The sequence below is a fragment of the Oxyura jamaicensis genome, chromosome 3 (assembly GCF_011077185.1).
Source record: "Oxyura jamaicensis isolate SHBP4307 breed ruddy duck chromosome 3, BPBGC_Ojam_1.0, whole genome shotgun sequence".
NCBI classification, from domain to species: domain Eukaryota; kingdom Metazoa; phylum Chordata; class Aves; order Anseriformes; family Anatidae; genus Oxyura; species Oxyura jamaicensis.
The window spans coordinates 72,035,944-72,053,682 of record NC_048895.1 but is presented as its reverse complement, the minus strand read 5'-3'; the positions used below and the strand labels follow the sequence as shown (position 1 = coordinate 72,053,682).

The following is a 17,739-nucleotide window of genomic DNA, read 5'->3' as shown; positions in this document are numbered from 1 at the left end:
GATAATTACTGCGCAATCTCCTCGTCCTTACCTCAACCCTTGAGCCCCTTTCATCGTATTTTCTCCCTGTTCCTCTTTGAGGAGGGGGAGTGAGAGAGCAGTTGTGGTGGAGCTCAGCCGCCCACCCAAGTAAAACCCCTACACTAGGGCACTTAGTAAGGATTATTACTGGAACCTGATGAGTAAAGGTCCCAGTCACCATAAAAAGTATTAGTATCTGCTGCTAACTCCCACTTCAAATGAGCTTTTGTTGAAGCATCAGTGCTGGTTCCAAAATCGTTGTTGTGTTCAAAGGAATCAGCAGAGCTGAAGCAATGAGGCAATGGGTGTCAGTGCTGGAGGGTACTTCTGTCTCTGGCACTAATAGAAGAAAAGAAAAAGATGCAAAAGATGTAAGAGAGAAGAAAATAACTTGCTATATTACAGCCAAGGAAATTGAGGCCTGAAGAAATGGCATAAGTTTGTTCTTTGGCATCACTTGCACTTTTAGCTGCAATATAGAGCTATGTGAGGAATCTGTTGCTCAATATAAAGCCAAGGAGATTCCTCAGTCCCCCACAAATAGTGTCTGGCAGTGCCAGACATGAACAGCATAAGATCCCCTTTGGGTATTTAGTGAGAGAGAACAAGCCCATCTTGGTGTCTTCAGTTGTAAGAATCTATCTCAGCTATGAAGCACAAAGCTGTAAGTGTTCAGAAACTATATGATCCTGGTTAATTAAAAACCTCCAGCAGCACAGCAGAAGCCCAGCAAGCTGCATCCTTGACCATCCAAGTAAGATTTGCTCTGAAAGAAGGCAACAGAGAGCAGCATTGAGCTCTAGCATAATCACAAGTTCAGAAATGGGTCTCAAAGCTCTTTTTCAGCTCTAGGCTCCAGCATTACGTCTGAGGTGTTCTCTGACACTGTTAGCATGAGATTCTGCCTAAACTTGAGAGTACACTCTGTGTTCTCTTCAGCAGAGAAGAGATGTGGAGGAGTTCCAAGGGAATACAGGATGCATACTTTGAGTCCAGGCAATGACACCAACCCTTACATGACAATGCTTGCATGCCCTGCAGTGAGCACTGCATCATTGCATTTGCCATGGCTCTGTAGCCAAGGAAATACCTAAATGGTAAGAGACCAGCAAAAAGTTTCAATTTTAGGAAATCTGTCCAGCAGCTGAAATAGGGCTGTTTATCATGATGCTGCTTCCCTTTTGCATCCTCTTTTAGGAGCACTGGTGCTGAGCTGGAAGTAATGTCGTGTTCTTTTCCCCGCCAATAGGAATAAAATCAGGTTGCTGGCATCCTGACAAGGAGGTGGCAGTACAGAGGAAAGCAAGCCAAGCAGACATTTACAACGCTTCCCTCCTTATCTTCAGCATGATTCATAAAGTAACCAGCAGTCACTATGATATCCTTGTGCAAAATGAACCACAAACCCCCCCCAACTTAATGTGGGCAGATCACATCTGCAAACTGTGGAGTGCGAACCAAACCTGGAAGCAATGCTGGCCACGGGCAGCATCATATCACTATACTAGCTCTGCTCCTGTAACTACCTAAATTGCAATCCTCGTTATTCTAGAAGAAGATCGCTCTCTGGTCGCAGGCATCAGTTTTGTTACATTGTGTATCAGTAAGAAAAAACAGGTGCCAGTTAAGCAGCTAGCTTATCTATTTTTATACATTTAGGTCAATTGTCCTGTGAATTGACATATTTAGAGATTGGAAGAATTGGAATAGCCAAAATTTTCTTTATCCTAAGTCCGTTCCTTGTGTTTTAATTATGGTTATTGCATTGCTCATTTATATTGTGATTCAAGATATCATATAGGGAAATAAGGTTATGCAGAACATGTCTCATCCCAAGAAAAAAGTCCTTTTTGTGTGTGTGTGGTTTTCTACGTTAAATAATTATGGTACTATTGCATCTTCCTGTTCACAGACTGTACATTTAGTGTAGTACCAGATATAATGGACTGATGTAACCTGGCCATCCACTATGGGATGGAAGATTTCAGGAGAGCACAAGAGCCCATTCCAACACAAACAGAGGGAAAAGAAAGACTGGGCTGGTGCAATCACTGACTAGTACTGGAACAACTTAGTTCATGCTCAGATTTCAGGAATGCAATTAATTAATCACTACTAAGTACTCTAAAACCAAGTGAGCCATAACCCAGCTAATCGTCCACAATCTAACGTTCACAGCACATAAGCATCAGGCAATGAAGATGTTCGTTACAGAGCCAGAAATAATATTTTCAGCAAAATATTATATTTAAAGATGAAGTAATTATATGGCATGGCAACAAAAAATAAGAGCTGTATAGTTTACAGCTGAGCCGAAAATCTGTAAGAATCTATTTCCAAGAAATGCTCTCAAAGCTGGAGAAGTGTAAAAACAATACAGGATTAAGCACATTTCTTCACTGTGTATCACTGAGGGATAGCCTTTGCTATACAGGTTTAATACACGCACCATGTATAATTACACCGTAACCAAGTTTGCAAATAAGAACGTACTAAGGGGAAAGAAAGTCCTTTGGTTCTTATTCATGAGAAAGCAGTTTGCAAAACATTATTTGTAATATATAAAACAACTGCAAAGGCCCTTTAAGATCATTGTTTTACAAGCTGTCAGTTCTCTTAGCTGAAGTTCAAAAAAAAAAAAAGCGAAAACTAAGAGAAATCATAATCAGAAACAAGACAGACATCTAAGAGTGCACTTGGAGAAGTACCCAGTCACAAGCTCATTATAAAAAGAAAAGAGTTCCAAGTCAAAAGCAAGGCCCGCAGTGACTTCAGCAGAAGGCAAGACCTGGCTCATCACGGCACAAAATGAAACAAAGCGCTGGCATTTTGCTAGCATGCATCAGTTTGCTCGTATTTACATCACGCTACAGATCTGAAGTGCCATTGAAAATTCATTTAAATTAATGACTCCACAGTTATCACTTTCACAGACAGTAATGAACCTTAAGTGAACCTGTGTGGGCATATTCAAAACCGCTTCGTTTCTGGAGTACCTTGGTAACTCTAAACTAGATATTATAATGGCTATTGACTTGCTCAGACTTAGATTATTAGGCTAGATTTTCAGCTGGTTGGGCTGGCATAGCTCCAATGATGTCCATTTACACCAACTGGCTCATTATTAATTCAAGGTCTTATTTGCTCCTTAATGAATACTTCCACTAGTCACCTTCCCAGTGGCAGCTTTAAACGCTCAGAAGTTACCTCCACGGTGAGAATCATCATACTCAAAAACTTGGTTATCAAAACATAATGCTTTTTCTCTCCTTTTATGAGACACACTTAAGGTAAACTTTTTTAATCATTTACAAAATCAACTAAAATACCTCCTGTAGCATAATTAACTAACTAGAATTATGCTCTCATACAGCATCATTTGCATATAAATATAAAAATGTTGCAACCCTAAGGGGACATTAAGGACAAAACCAAACAAGAGTGGAATTAAATGGCCAAGGGGACAATACAGCCCCTCCTTAACAAGCCTCTTATATCTTTGTCTTTTTTCCTTACTTATTGTCATTTCTGTCCTTTATATCCATATTTTCCTTCTCTATTCTGTTGTAAGATACTACATATATATTTTTAAGGCTTTTATTTGTTTTGGTCTTTTCAATTTTAAGATGCTATCCATGCATTTCTAAAACAAATCAGGCTACAAACGTGTCACTAAGCTTGTGCATCCTCATTTACTACACCACAGTGGTCAGAAACACAGGTAACTGGAAGTGTGACAGCCTGTTCCCTCAACCTAGCAGCATTCACAATTTGTCAAAAGGATTTCACAAATTAGAATTATGCATTTTTTCAACCAGAACTCATTAAATTCACTTATTTTACGGTGGAAGAGACAACTGTCAAACACACAGATGAGAGCAACCACTGTTTCTGATTACTGTTGTTACTAATATTAAGTAATTGACTTTAAATACATAAAAGATATTTAGGAATTTGATGAAACTAGATTATCTCAGCAAGAGCCTGAGGAACCTTAACGGCAGGATCAGTAATTCAGCTGTGACACGTGGTAGGTAAAAATTTTTATTCTATACTGCCCTTTCGGGGGAAAATATCCTGAAAGGTAGTGACAGCAAAAATTATTTTCTCAGTGAAACCAAATGGTAGTCCACAAGACTGGCAATCTGACTGAAAATTCCAGTAAGTAGGTATACCTGAATAACTCTTGAGTAACTCAGAACAAAAACACTCAATTGAAAAAGATTTTTAATGTGTATTTTTATTCTGTGTACCTCTTCACATAAACTTTCAAATACCTATCTCGATTCAAATGTTTTTAATTAGGTTGTGCCCATATACCCTAATTAAGAACTGGGCATGAATATTATAAGCGCTATACAAAGGGTAGGAAATGGTTTTCATTGTGGCAAGTTTGTAATAAGTTCATAATAACCCAGAGGAACAATGATTCGTGATTAGGTAAGTACTGATCTTCCTTACAGCTGATCAGGCCACTAAGACGCTCCGGTATCACCATGATGTTGCCTATCAAATGCATCTTTGTGTATCTTGCTAAGGAAATTTACTACTTACCTGGAATAAATCCCACTGACCATGTTGTGCTGGAAAGAGAGTTCTGCTGTGCTGGGTCCAGCAGCTTTGGAAATGAGCAATACGACCAAACCTCGCATCTGTAAATTGTTTCGGCTATCGTACACAAAACCCCTGCAAAAAAAGGAAAGAAAAAAAGCACGTTTTTACAACCTATTTTCACTGGTTATACCGAAGTGGAAAAGAAAGACTCAGACCTCCGGCTGCTATCATTTCATCAAGTCTGTAAGATTCACATCTGCATGAAATAAGCTGCAATTATTAATCATGATCTTTTGTCATCCTTCACCTATATCTTAGAACGAAATACTAATATTGCAGAGCAGTGTAAGTAATCAAGATTAAATCTTGTTTATTTCCAAGCAGCAGCATGTGTCCTGCACTTCATGTCATGTCATGAAAGGAGCATTTCAAAATAATTCAATGATATATTGTATCAGAAACATAAGAGCTTTCAGTTTGTTTTTTGAAGTACAGGAAAGCCAAAAGAAGTCTCATACTTCAAGAGAAGAAAGGGAAAATTGGAAAAAGTACAACCAAAGTCTATAACCTGTTGAAATAAAAGTGTTTAGATCAGAGTGGTTATGACCAGACGACACAATACATACAACACGTCTAAGTGCTTCAGGAATAGACTTTGCAGAAACTGATGAAAACAGTAAAATAAAAGCTAAAATTGTAAAAGATAAATGAACTAGAGAGAGGCTGTTTTAAACAAAGGAGCTGTTTCAAATGATGCACCTTTAAATTTGGGGTCAGAAGGAAGCCCGTTCTCTCTGCCCGCAAAAACATCTGTTGAAAGCGATTCTAAGTGACCACTTAGATGCACCATCTCAGAAGTTAGTTTATTTTAAAGTAAGCTTTGCTTTCCTTTTGACAGCAGTGTCTCAAATTGTATTTTTCCTGTCCTTGTCAAAGTTGCTTTCTACTTCCTATGATCATCAATAAGGCTAAATAGCTACAAGAAAGGATAATATATTCCAGATGCTATTAAATCTGCAAACTAATTCCTAATAAGAGGTCTTATCTCCAATATTTAAATATTTGCTATGTAAATAAGAACTACATCACAGATTACTAAGCACTTCAACCCATTTTGTTCCAGTATATAATTTTAACCCTAATCACTAAAGGAAATCAAAACAAACCCGTCTTTAAGTCAACTAACTGAAAGGTTCAGCGGTCTGCCTTGGAAGTACATTTGAATAACATGGAAAAACAGTGGATGCAACCTAAAGTTTCATTTGGATTTTTTTCCCATTAAGTTTATATCACCTCACAATGCAAGAATAACTTCAAGGTACTATTTCATTTATGCAGATATAAAAGCATTTTAAAAGGTCATAATTTAAGTATCACCCTTCCGTGTGAAGGTTCTTGTGCGACTACTACAAGTAACAGCTCGAGTTCTTCTGTTGAGCCTTCGCAACTTCTCCCACAGCGCTGGGGAATGGACCAAACCAAACCGGGTGCCTGCAGAAGCTCTCAGAGGAGAACAAGAGGGTCCATCCACGCTGGGCAGCGCTGCACAGCATCGCGTTGTCTTAGCTCCGGACCAGCACTGCTCCCTTCGGAGAAGTGCTGGGCTCGTGAAGGCATTCTCCATGCAGCCACATCCTACAAAGGCTGCTAATGACCAATAAAAGAGGAGGACAGTATGCCTTCCTACCACAACCTACAACGCTTCTAGCCCTGGTGGGTTCTAGCTAGCCAAGCCAGGACATGGCTTTTCACTTGGTTGCCCTTCTAACCTGCCAACATCTCACAGCGGGCTGAAGGAGCCCGTCCGGCTCCGTGCTGCCATGCTCTCCCCAGCATGCACCCCTGTGGTGTGAGAGAAGGCATCGACTTCAGCCACATTTGCAGCAGAGAGTGAAGGTGTTTATGGCTTAAGGTGGCTAGGGTTTGGTTCAACTAAGTCTTAAGAATCAGCTGGACACCAAACATTTATGGGCAAAGCTGAAACTTTGCCAGAAGCACGCACTAGCCACCCGTCTTAATCTGCAATAAATTACATATTAGCCTTTTAACAGAGCAGTGAAATGAAAATAGCAATTAACCCATTGCCTTGCTTGCTATCATAAAATAAACTAATCATAATGTTTTGGAAAACTGGGAGAACATGTGTAATCAATAGTTTAGTGCCAGACAAAATTCAGCGCAGACTTTAGTATTTAGCACAAGAGACTCCACAACACCTCCCGAGGAGAAGCCATGCCGCAACGTCATCAGCTCCGGTCCTTTCCTCCCCAAAGATCCTTTAAAAAAACCTGAATACAGCAGCACAACAGCTGGTGAAAGGCAGATGCTGTACAACTTCCCAGAGCAGACAATGATCTCGTTTTGTATCCCGCTCACGCAGAGCTTCCCAACCATTCAAAGCCAGGAGAGCTCACACAGCTCAGAGCAGCTCCCGAGAACAAGCGGCGTGGTGCTGCAATGTACAGCTCTGCTCTGCTCACCGGGTACATGCAGCGAGGGATTTTAACAGGAGGAAAGCTGCTTGCCTTTAGCATCCTGGGAATTTACACCTTACGTACCTTAACTCTTGCCAAGCACATCAACAAATCGGTTTTCTTACTGGATTCCAACACATAGTTAACAGAACACGGCCAACACAGTTAAACATTTAAAATTCTACACACTTCCAAAGTTGGAGCCACAACAAACATTAAACTACTCAAGAAAAGAAAATAATAAAAAAAAGAAAATATACATAATGAATAATGTATATGCATGTATATCCTGTAGTCAGAATTCACCACAGTTTGTGGTGGTGTAAGTACTTCTCTGGCCTGAACTCCAGCTGACCACGTTACTCACAAGCAAACAAGTCACACAGAGGATGCAGCTGAATACAAATAGAGTCCTCATATTTCCTCAACATTTTTTACAATTCTATCATTTTTTCAAATAAAAATGGTTTTAGGAAAAAAAAAAAAAAGTCTACATACATACTCTGGTGAAACCGAAGCGCCTTACTTACTAAGTGCAGGATCCCATGAAAAGTGAGTGGCACTTTATATATATATATATATAACAAATTATGCTGATACTTTTATAAAGCCAGAATGCATTTTTTCATGCTCAGTGCTCTACGGTTTTCCAACAGACTTGTTATTACAGAAAAGAGGGAAGAAAGCTGTCCACCACAAGATTTTTAAAGCTCTGACCTTTACATAAGCCACTGCCTAAACAGCCACCGTTGGAAATGAAGCACTGCAGTGCTTTCACCTGAACCTCGGTAAGGAAGAGCAGAAAATGACCTGTGCTGAACACACTTGACGAGATTCATAGCAATAAGGAAAGCAGTTGTTGATGAGCTGTTCAGGGGGCTGCAGCCACGTTTGCCAGAACACCTTGCGTTCGTAGCACGACATGACTAACGAGAAGTGCAGATGTGGTGGGGAAGAACAGAACATAAAAAGTAAATAGTATAATAATACGGTGCAACGTGTCTGTCATTTCTACACCTAGTCATACAGTCTATATCCAAACCTATATGGTTTGGATGCAGTTTTAGACAGGATTTTCGGCGAATTACCAAACCCATATTCAAAGTCTAATTCCCTTCAAAACATGACTGAAGTTGTGTTACTGACATGTAACATATCCATACTAAAGCAAACTGCATTAGACTTGAAACAGATAAAGCCTACGGTGATCATCCTTTAGAGGCTGGAAACTACTGCAGCTACTTGACATGGCTCCAGGGGTCACATTCACATTCAGAATTAAGCTCCCAAGAGATGTTCTGCACAAGTAACTGCTACACAGAAGTCTTCCAGATGGTGCAATTAGTCTTGATGGGTATGTGGCAGGAGACAGGTGCCTCTAGGGAAAAAAAGTGAACTAAAAGCAACCCAAGTGAAATTGCGTACACACACACAAAAAAGATGCATCAAGCTGAGACTCTTGGAAAACCTCTGCTGAACACCGCAAGTACCTGCACAGGGTACCCTCAAAGAAACATTTGGGTAATTTTCTTACAGGCTGGGTACCTCGCAAATAACATACTTCATCCTCAGGGGACCACATGCCAAAAAAAGGCCGGGAAGTCAAACACTGTGACTATCTGGTTTTGCTAAACATTAAGAATTTCAGGGGGAGGAGAGAGAGAAGCATTTACTCTAGATGTTACCCATGTGACAGAATAACCCATCTGAAAACTGACAGATTCACAGTTTTAAATACAGAACACTGCTCACAAAAAATTAATCTCACAGCACAGGGGAGAAGAGCCTAGCTTCGAAACATGCGCAGTGTGACACTGTGCAGACACAAGAGACTCACACCACCCACTCAAGCAATGACACTGGCTAATAGCTAATGTGCTGCAAATTACACCTCCTACTACCAGGGTCCGTCTGCTGCAGAGAATAAATCAAGCAAACATGAGCATTTCACTTAATGCTTTGTGTATTTTTCCACATGTGCAGCCATTTCAGTAGACTTTACAGTTAAAATGTGAGCCTCAAATAATCGTCAGGTTTAACTCCAATAGTAATTCACACGTCTATCAATAAATAAAAAAATGGAGCATTTATTGCATGCACTATTCCTATTTTTGAGCAATCAATTAAATACTGTGAGGATTTAAAATTACTTGCACTACAGCAGGTCATGAGACAAAGAACAGCTAACGTTCTTATTTTTTCATTAAACTCAGGATTCAAGCAATAGAGAAGAAACATGGCAAACACAACAATTACTGTAAAGAAGAGATGGACATAGGTGAAATACGGGAAGTGAAAAACCCAACAACACAGGTAACTAGAAAGTCAACTGAATGTGAAGGTAGGTGTAGCAGAGGAAAGCCTATCTACGTGGTGTTGAGCTAGCTCCAATTTAACCACTAGGGCTATTTAAAAAAAAAAAAATACAATCAAAACAGACATAAGGAATTTTATGGGGGGTCAAAAGGGAGGTTGCTGTTTCCCAAATTTCTGCCCATTTCCAATGCAGGCACGGGATGCTCAGTTTGCCGCCCTGCTGTCAGCTGTCCCAGCAGGCCACCAGGATGTCCCTCTCCCATCGACCAGGTACTCCAACCACTGGCCAGCTTGGCTAGGAGCTGCAGTGAACAAAGTGCTGTGCCTCACCTTGCCCTACCTCTCCACGCATTTTCTTGGTAGCGTCCCACTGACAGCATCAGTCATTTTGGTTTGGGTCTCACGCAAGCTCTGTTTAGTGAAAAACAGGGAAAGATATCAGGTGCTGAGCAGCCATTCCTCTGCATCCCCCACTTCCAATGTTCAACAAAAGGAAAATTCTTCTGTTGAAGAAAGAATCACCTGTTCCTGCAGTCCTAATAAAAAGCAACTGGGAAAAGCCTGTAACGCAACCCAAATAAACTATGCTGATGATTTATAAGCCTAGGATAATGCTTTTGAAAACACAGGGTAGTTTTAGCCTGAAATAAATACTGCTCTGAAAAAGAAACATCTCAATTCTACCTGACGATCCCAAATGTGACAATATAAACACCGTTTTAAATCTGTAACATCTACAGAAAGTAACACCTATTTTGTGCAACACAGAAAGGTTATCAGGATGTACTCATGGTTACTGGTGCAAGTACATTTGAAAAAAAAAACAAAACTTTTTCAAAATTAATTATAACTGATGATTCTGTATCTAGTGCTAGAGGTAAGCCACAGAGCTGTTTGGTGAGAATGCTGGCTGCTTTAGTAGAAATGCACGAGTTCCACTGGCCTCAGGGCTTTTATCCAATTTGCTTTATTAATGACTTGTCAGAAGTAAATAAGAGAAAACTCTCTTGACATACTCATTTTTTAAACAGATGTTAAACCGCTGTATTATAGATGCACTTATCTGAATCAGATGATTCGCTGTGTGACCATAAGATCACACACAAACACACATACATTATTCAGAACATTATATGTTTTGTGTATGTTAACAGCAGTCTATTGTGACTTATTTTCACCAGCTATTGAAGTTTCACAGATGTATTGAATATCCGTCTGCACAACTTATTTTCAGACACGTTAAAAACATCCGTCTGTTGCAACATCTAAGGCTAGAAGGGGATCAGCCTTCTCGTGCCACTTGTTTTGGACCCGCTGCAGATGAAGACACATGAGCTTTAGAAGCTTGCTCCTGGGCTTGGACAACTAAACATCTCTTCAGGTAGTATGAGCCAGGGACAGTGACTAAAGATCACTCAACATACATTTAAGCTATGACTTTTAGGAAATTTAGGTATTTAAGCATCCCAGATGTTAGGATCTACCCCAAAATCCAGAAACGTTTTGTTTTAAAAATATTAACTATGTTCTTCACAGACTGAGTAGAGAAGGGAGAAGGTTTCAGAAGTATACGCGAACATGAATTCGAAACCCAGAAGATGTTAAGAACCTTTCAGAACTAAGTACCCTCCTGAAATTTAACAAGGATGAACGCAGCCCTGTGCATTACTGACTGAACACAAGGCAGCTCTGCTGAGAAGGTCCCAGTAGCCCAACAGGCTGCACCATGAGCCTGCGCTGTGCCCAGGGCTGCACCAACAGAAATGTAGCCAGCAGGTGAAGGGAGGCGATTATTCGCCTTTGTTCATCCCTCATTAGACCACGTCTGTAATTCTGCAGCTAGTATAAGAGAAACAGTGACAAGCTGGAATGAATTCAGCACAAGGCAACCCAGTCAGGGGCTGAGGCCCTTGCCCTGTGAGGAACAGCGTGGTTCTGGGCCCGCTTCGCCTGGAGAAAAGCTCCCAAGGTCCCTTCTGACCTGAGAGACTCCTTGAGAGTAGGAAACAGCTGCTCATTTTTCACAGGGATTCTGCTTACAAGGGGAAACGTTTCGTAACTGAAGAGGAAGAATCCCATTCAAAGTTCCATCACTCCATTGCTTAGTAAATGTGATCTTCACAGGGACTCTGAGCATAGAAAGGCAGAAAAGCAGGGAACTTGGGGTGAAATGCATCTTTCCACAACTAATTTATCTCAAGAGAAAATCTTGAGATGTTAGTTGTAAAAGTCTTCTAGAAAAAAATCAAAGCACCCTTCTAGATCAGGAGACCCATCTCCTCCTGGAGCTGCTGTGTATAATTTTGGCACATATCCCAAATACCACAGTTCTTTTAAAAAATTTCGAAAAAAACACTTTTAAACATAGTAATGACAAGATTACAAGATGGATCCTTCTAAAAAAACTACGAGAATTATAAGATTAAATAAATTTGTACAGATTCAGAGTGGGTCAGACCTCACAAAAATCAACTACTATTATAAAGATCAAGTTTAAAAAAACTACAGGTTTGGGGGCAAGTGCAAAGCAAATACTGATACTTGGCCCTGGCCACTTGGCAGCATACTGTACTTCATCATTTATGGCTCCTAGAAACTGATACAGCCTTTGAATTCTTAAAAGAAATTTTCTCCCTGGAGCCTGAAGAATCTCACTTAGACATCAGGATGTCTACCATCCACTGCAACTACATTAATTAGGCTTTCCAAAGGTGGAGGTTATATGAATCATATTTACTTGCACACTTTTTTTACATTTTTGAGGTACTTACTTCTTTCACAATAGATTATCCCTTAAGATCAATGGGAGGAGTTTCTAATTAATTTTTTAAAAAGGCAAAAAAAGCAGCTCTGGATCCCCAATTTTCTGCAAAATTTATGAGCAGCTGAAAACCAGGAGGAAGGAGGTTCACTAGGTAAGAAGAGGACAACCAGCTTTTTATTTATTTATTTTACATGAGTGAAAACACTCAACAACAAATTAATTGAAGTTTCCACAGAGCTGGCTTTAGGTTGGTCATTTAAGGACTGTAAGCCTGCTACAGAACAAGTCTTATGAGGAACAGCTGGGGGAGCTGGGGTTGTTTAGCTTGGAGAAGCTAAGCTAGTTCAGCAGAGACCTTACTGTACTTGGCAATCATCTTAAAGGAGGTTGTAGTGAGGTGGGGATCGGGCTCTCCTCCCAAGCACAAGGGATAAGACAAGAAGAAATGGCCTCAAGTTGCGCCAGGGGAGGTTTAGGTTGGATACTAGGAGACATTTCTTTACTGAAAGAGTTGTGTAACATTGGAACAGGCTGCCCAGGGAAGAGGCTGAGTCAACATCCCTTGAGGTCTTCAAGAAACATGCAGACATAGATCTTAGGAGCATGGTTTAGAGGTGGACTTTAATACTAGGTTGAAGGTTGGACTGGATGATCTTAGAGGTCTTTTCCAAGTGGAATGGTTCTATGAAAGACACTGAAAAAAAATAACCACTATAAAAGGAATAGGCAGCTATAGTCATACTAGTTCAAATACATTGTTTATTCAGAGAAGAGTTTCATTCATTTATTTGATAATACTATCCACACCCCATCAGCTATTATGAGTGTTAGAGGCAGGGCAAAAGGACCACCTTAAGGATGACACTGAAGACACCACAAGAAAACATTTTTAAGCCTACTGCCAGCCTCTGCTGCTTTTACTAGTTGGTGTTTGACTTCATCTTTGACTGTGATGTGGATAACATGCAAGCTAATACCTAGAAATGCAGTCAGTGTCTGAGTGCAATTACTCTGACCAGCAGTAGCTTGCAGGTCTGGCACCCCTGTTTTTCTAACCACAAATACTTAGACAGAAGCCTAATTTTTGTGCGTCTGATTTCTCCATCAATATTTACTTTATTTAAACTTTGTGGGAGGTCTAGCACCCCGCTGTCAACCAATATCAACAGGTCTATACAAGCACAAGGCTACCTTTCTGAAAACAGGCTCACAGATGCAAGAACATTCTGCTAAGTGAAAGGAATTACAAATATTTTAGAAGAGTTCTGTGAGTGACAAAGACATGATTAGCTTCACAAGGCTAATGAATTCAGACATCTCTACAGGTCCAGTGTCATTTCAGCAATATTGTAATTGTAAAGCCTGTCATAAAAGTGTATTTTGCATTAAATAAACTACTAGGGAAATGCAACAATGAAATAGGTCAACTCCTGGCCATTACCTCACAATGAAAATGCTTACAGTATGTTTTACAAATGTATTGAAATATAAAAAGGCAAAAACGTTAGGATATGCATTGTCATTACAGAATGATCCAAAAAGCTCTTTTAACCTTTTGTGCTCAACAGTATTTCTAAATAACAGCTGAACTGATTTTCAGCATTATTCAGACGGCTGCAAATAGGTATTCCCTGCAAACACTGACAGCTCTTTACGTGAGGCTCAAGTTCTCCGCTTCAATTCGTCTTTTTTTTCACTTAAGCCAAGTAGCTTAATCCAAACACAGCAAGAATCCTGTAAATACAGATCTTCCTTTTAAATAGCAAGAAAAAAAAAAAAAAAAAAAGTTGTTTTACGTGGTTGAAAACCAACCAGCACCAATAATCCAGCTGCAGCACTTCTTCCAAAGGCTTTAAATTTGCCACAACCTACTGAAGTCAAATGGTCATACGCAGCAGAAACCTTTCATGAACTGGCTGGGTGGGTGTATGACAACAACAGCAAAAATGACTTAAACTGGAGAATTGTGGAGAATTACAACAGAATGCAAGGCAGCAATATGCACACACAGTTACAAAGGAGAGTAAATATAAATACTCTTTTTATAAATGTAAGTAAATAAAAATACTTTTTTCAATAAACACAGATACTGTAATAAATGTGTATTATTTCCAAATAACACACACCAATGGCTTCTCAATGGCTTATTTTAACTAAAAATCAATTTTAAGCCATCAGTGGAGAAAACAGACAAGCCTCCTACTAGTACTATCATAATTTTATGTTTTTCCTCTAGGTTCCTGATTCCAGAGAGTCACTTGTCAGTGAGACCCAGGTGGATGACTGTGATAACTCAATCTGGTTTTGTAGTTGCTGTTGTTTTTAACACAGTTAAGAATTTTTTTCAATTTGACCTCAACCTGAATTCCACAGGTTTCACTCCAGCGTGTCGGTATCACAGTCAGGCTAGTTTGCCTGCATAGGAAAACCTCCTTTTACAAAGATAAACAAAACAAATATCTGCCTCCTTTTCCTGGATCATAGCTAAGCATCAAATAAGCTCATTAAGTTACAAATGCATACTTTAAATTTATGAAGTAATGAAACAAGATACGGTGCAAAAACGCTGAAAGCATTTTACAGTGAAACAAATGTTAGGAAAAAAAAACATCGGAAAACTTTAGAGATTTTCTATTCTTTCTCCTTCAGAAAAGACAAGACTTAGAAGGCTTGAGAATTTAAGCAAACACTTGTGGTTTTGGAAATGCTGGTTTCCGTGGCAACCAGTGAGGTCTTCTTTATATAGCATTATAAACAGATGGTAAAGACCGGTCATGTTTGCTTCTTTGCCAGCATATCAATAGAACTGCTATACTACTCTATCTAATGTATTAGAGTTATTAAGTACCTTGGGTATTTGAGCAACAAAATCTACAAGTCAGACATGCTTAACTAGTGCTCTTTTTTTTCCATAAACACAGGAAGATCCGCAACAGTAAAGTCACTGTAGTCTATACAGTCAGACTTCTTTGGCAATGCTTTTTATAAATGTTTTCTCAGCACTTGCCATGCAGGGTACATTACTACCACAAATATGAATCTGACAGGGATTAAAATAATGAATTTGAACAGGAAATAACAGTGTGACTGTATTTACACCCACTGGTATTAAAGTGTGCTTTAGAATTATGCTCTTGTTTTTATTACACTTGGAATTGTTCAGAGAAAACACAGCAAACTGTAAACTCACCTTCGTTATGTCACAATACGCGGTTACTCTTGCAGATGATTTCGTATTTTTGAAATAAAAAAATCTTTACAATTTAATCTTTCAGTTGCAGCTCTGGTACGCAACATACAAGTGTTCTTGTTTTATAGATGGCTGGAGCTATCAAGAGAATTCAGTTTGGTACTGCATTTGATTTGGTACCTCCCTGGAAAAGTCTGAAGCAGGAGCTACCAGCACTGCATGCTAACAGATTCTTGCCATTGCACTCCTCCTGTGTTTTAGCTGGGTAGTATGTCTCATGCCACAACTCAAAAATAAATAAATAAATCAAAGGAAAAAAGGAAGAAAGGCAGATGCAGAACCCCTTTAGGTTTACTGACCATTTCAGGAGCCCAGCTTATTTTGATCTGAAATGGATAAGAATGGATATTACCTGTATTGTAACCAGATTACAAATTACTTTATCAACATACTACAAAAAAATTGATCCAACTCCCACTGAAATTAATCAGAAATTTCAATCAGCATTTGCATGGGAAATTCCCGTAAAACAGTTAATGATTTAAATAAATAGAATTTGTGAGGTCTAATGTTTTTGTTCTGTTTTGTTTCACTAAGCAGTAGCATCTCAAGGACAAATGCAGTACCTAAAGAGTTGTCTTGTCTTTACTCTGAATTAAAGTTTCCAGATCTACTCTTGTCTAATTTGCTACCAGCAGTTATCGCTAATAAGCTTGAGATTCAACAAAAATCCCCACAGAACTCCAACCCCTCAAATTCATAGAACAACCAATAACACATTTTTGAAAAGTATAAAACTACTAAAGGTGTGAATATGTTTGGCACAGAGAGCTGGGGTTGCTTAGCTTCAAGAAGAGAGAAGTCTTAGGGGAAAAAATCTATGTGCTCAACTGATGGGAGGGAATAAAAAAAGACAAGCTTTTAGCAGTGAGAAGCGAAAGGACAAGAAGCAACGAGCACAAATTGAAAGAGAGGACGTGCCATTTACATATAAGAATGTTCATTTGTTACTTGTAGAGGCCTACAGGAAACCTGGGGAGGGACTATATGTTGGGGAGTGTAGGGACAGGACAAGGGGTAATGGCTTTAAAATAAAAGAGGGTAGATTTAGATTAGATGTTAGGGAGATTTTATTTACTCAGAGGGTGGTGAGGCACTGGCACAGGCTGCCCAGAGCAGCTGTGGCTGCCCCATCCCTGGAGGTGCTCAAGGCCAGGCTGGATGGGGCTTTGGGCAACCTGGGCTGGTGGGAGGTGTCCCTGCCCATGGCAGGGGGCTGGAGCTGGGTGGGCTTTAAGGTCCATTCCAACCCAAACCACTCTGTGATTCTAAGTGTGGTCTCTTCTTGCAGAGAGAAAAAAAAAAAAAGTAGGATAAGAAAATGCAACTAAAGCTACAGAGCCTTCCAAATTAATGAGATTTCAATTTCACAAAGCCCTTTTAAAAGGGGGTAGCAAGCCACAACAATCATTGTGAAGGGCCTGAACTTCAGTTTGCTGAATGTACAAAAACGTCATATTGTTGAAGCAACAAAGGGAGTGAACATGTGTCATTCAAAAGGATTCCAGGCTTCTCATGGAAGAGACAAGAGAACCTAGCCTTCACATTGGCTGTTTTATTTACGTAAGACATGACACAAAAAGATGGGCCACAATTTCAAAGCAGTATACCAACACAAATAAAGAAGAGACGGAGATTCTGCACTGAAGTTCTGTAGTTATTCAGGAAAGGCATCAGTGGTACTGACCACCTCAAATTTTCCTGGACTGCCTGGTGCCAGAGTCTGGAGGAATTACTGGAGTCCATGAGAAAAAGAGCTGGCAAGAAGAAACAAGACAGGAATGTGAAGCAGGAACCTCATTTCTCTCTGCTGGAGTGACCTCGACTGCATGGCAAACATGTAGAAAGCAGCACTGCTAACAGAGTGGAAAAAGAGCCACTCCAGAACTGCCAAAAAGGAGGGCACCTTACTAAGTAATTATTCTTGGAGTAGAATCAAGAATGAAAAGAAAAATGAAAAAATGAATGACATGCCAGACTTGTCACTTTGCTTTAAAGAAGCCTATTTACCATTTCAGGTGCCTACAGTACAAGGAAAACTTATTCACTACAGAGTCAGGCAGCCTTGGAAAAACTTTCAAGACAAATATCCTAAGAGGAAAGGTGAAATAGAAGAATCTTCTCCAGGCAATCTGAAAATCAAGATTTTCCAAGGTCCATCACCTAGGGAAAACTTTAGTTCTATAGAGCTAAAGGTGAAGCTACCAGAAGCAAAATTACCCTGTAATTACAAGTCACAGAGAAGAAAATTTAAAGGCACTGATTTGATCCTACCTCCAAGAGACAGAGAAGCAAATAAAAAAGAAGGGCAATGGAACAGAGCACTGATCTTAAACCTTCGCTGAGACAAAAGGTGGAGT

The 17,739-nt window shown here is 39.7% G+C and overlaps 1 protein-coding gene across 1 annotated transcript in view; it reads right to left on the bottom strand.

Annotated features, from left to right (window-relative positions):
* Nucleotides 1-17,739, bottom strand: part of PDSS2 (decaprenyl diphosphate synthase subunit 2) — a 121,396-nt gene that overhangs the window by 70,300 nt on the left and 33,357 nt on the right. The window contains exon 3 of the mRNA XM_035321590.1: nt 4,576-4,707. Within this exon, the coding sequence (XP_035177481.1) occupies nt 4,576-4,707 (132 nt within the window). The remainder of the gene's footprint in view (nt 1-4,575; nt 4,708-17,739) is intronic.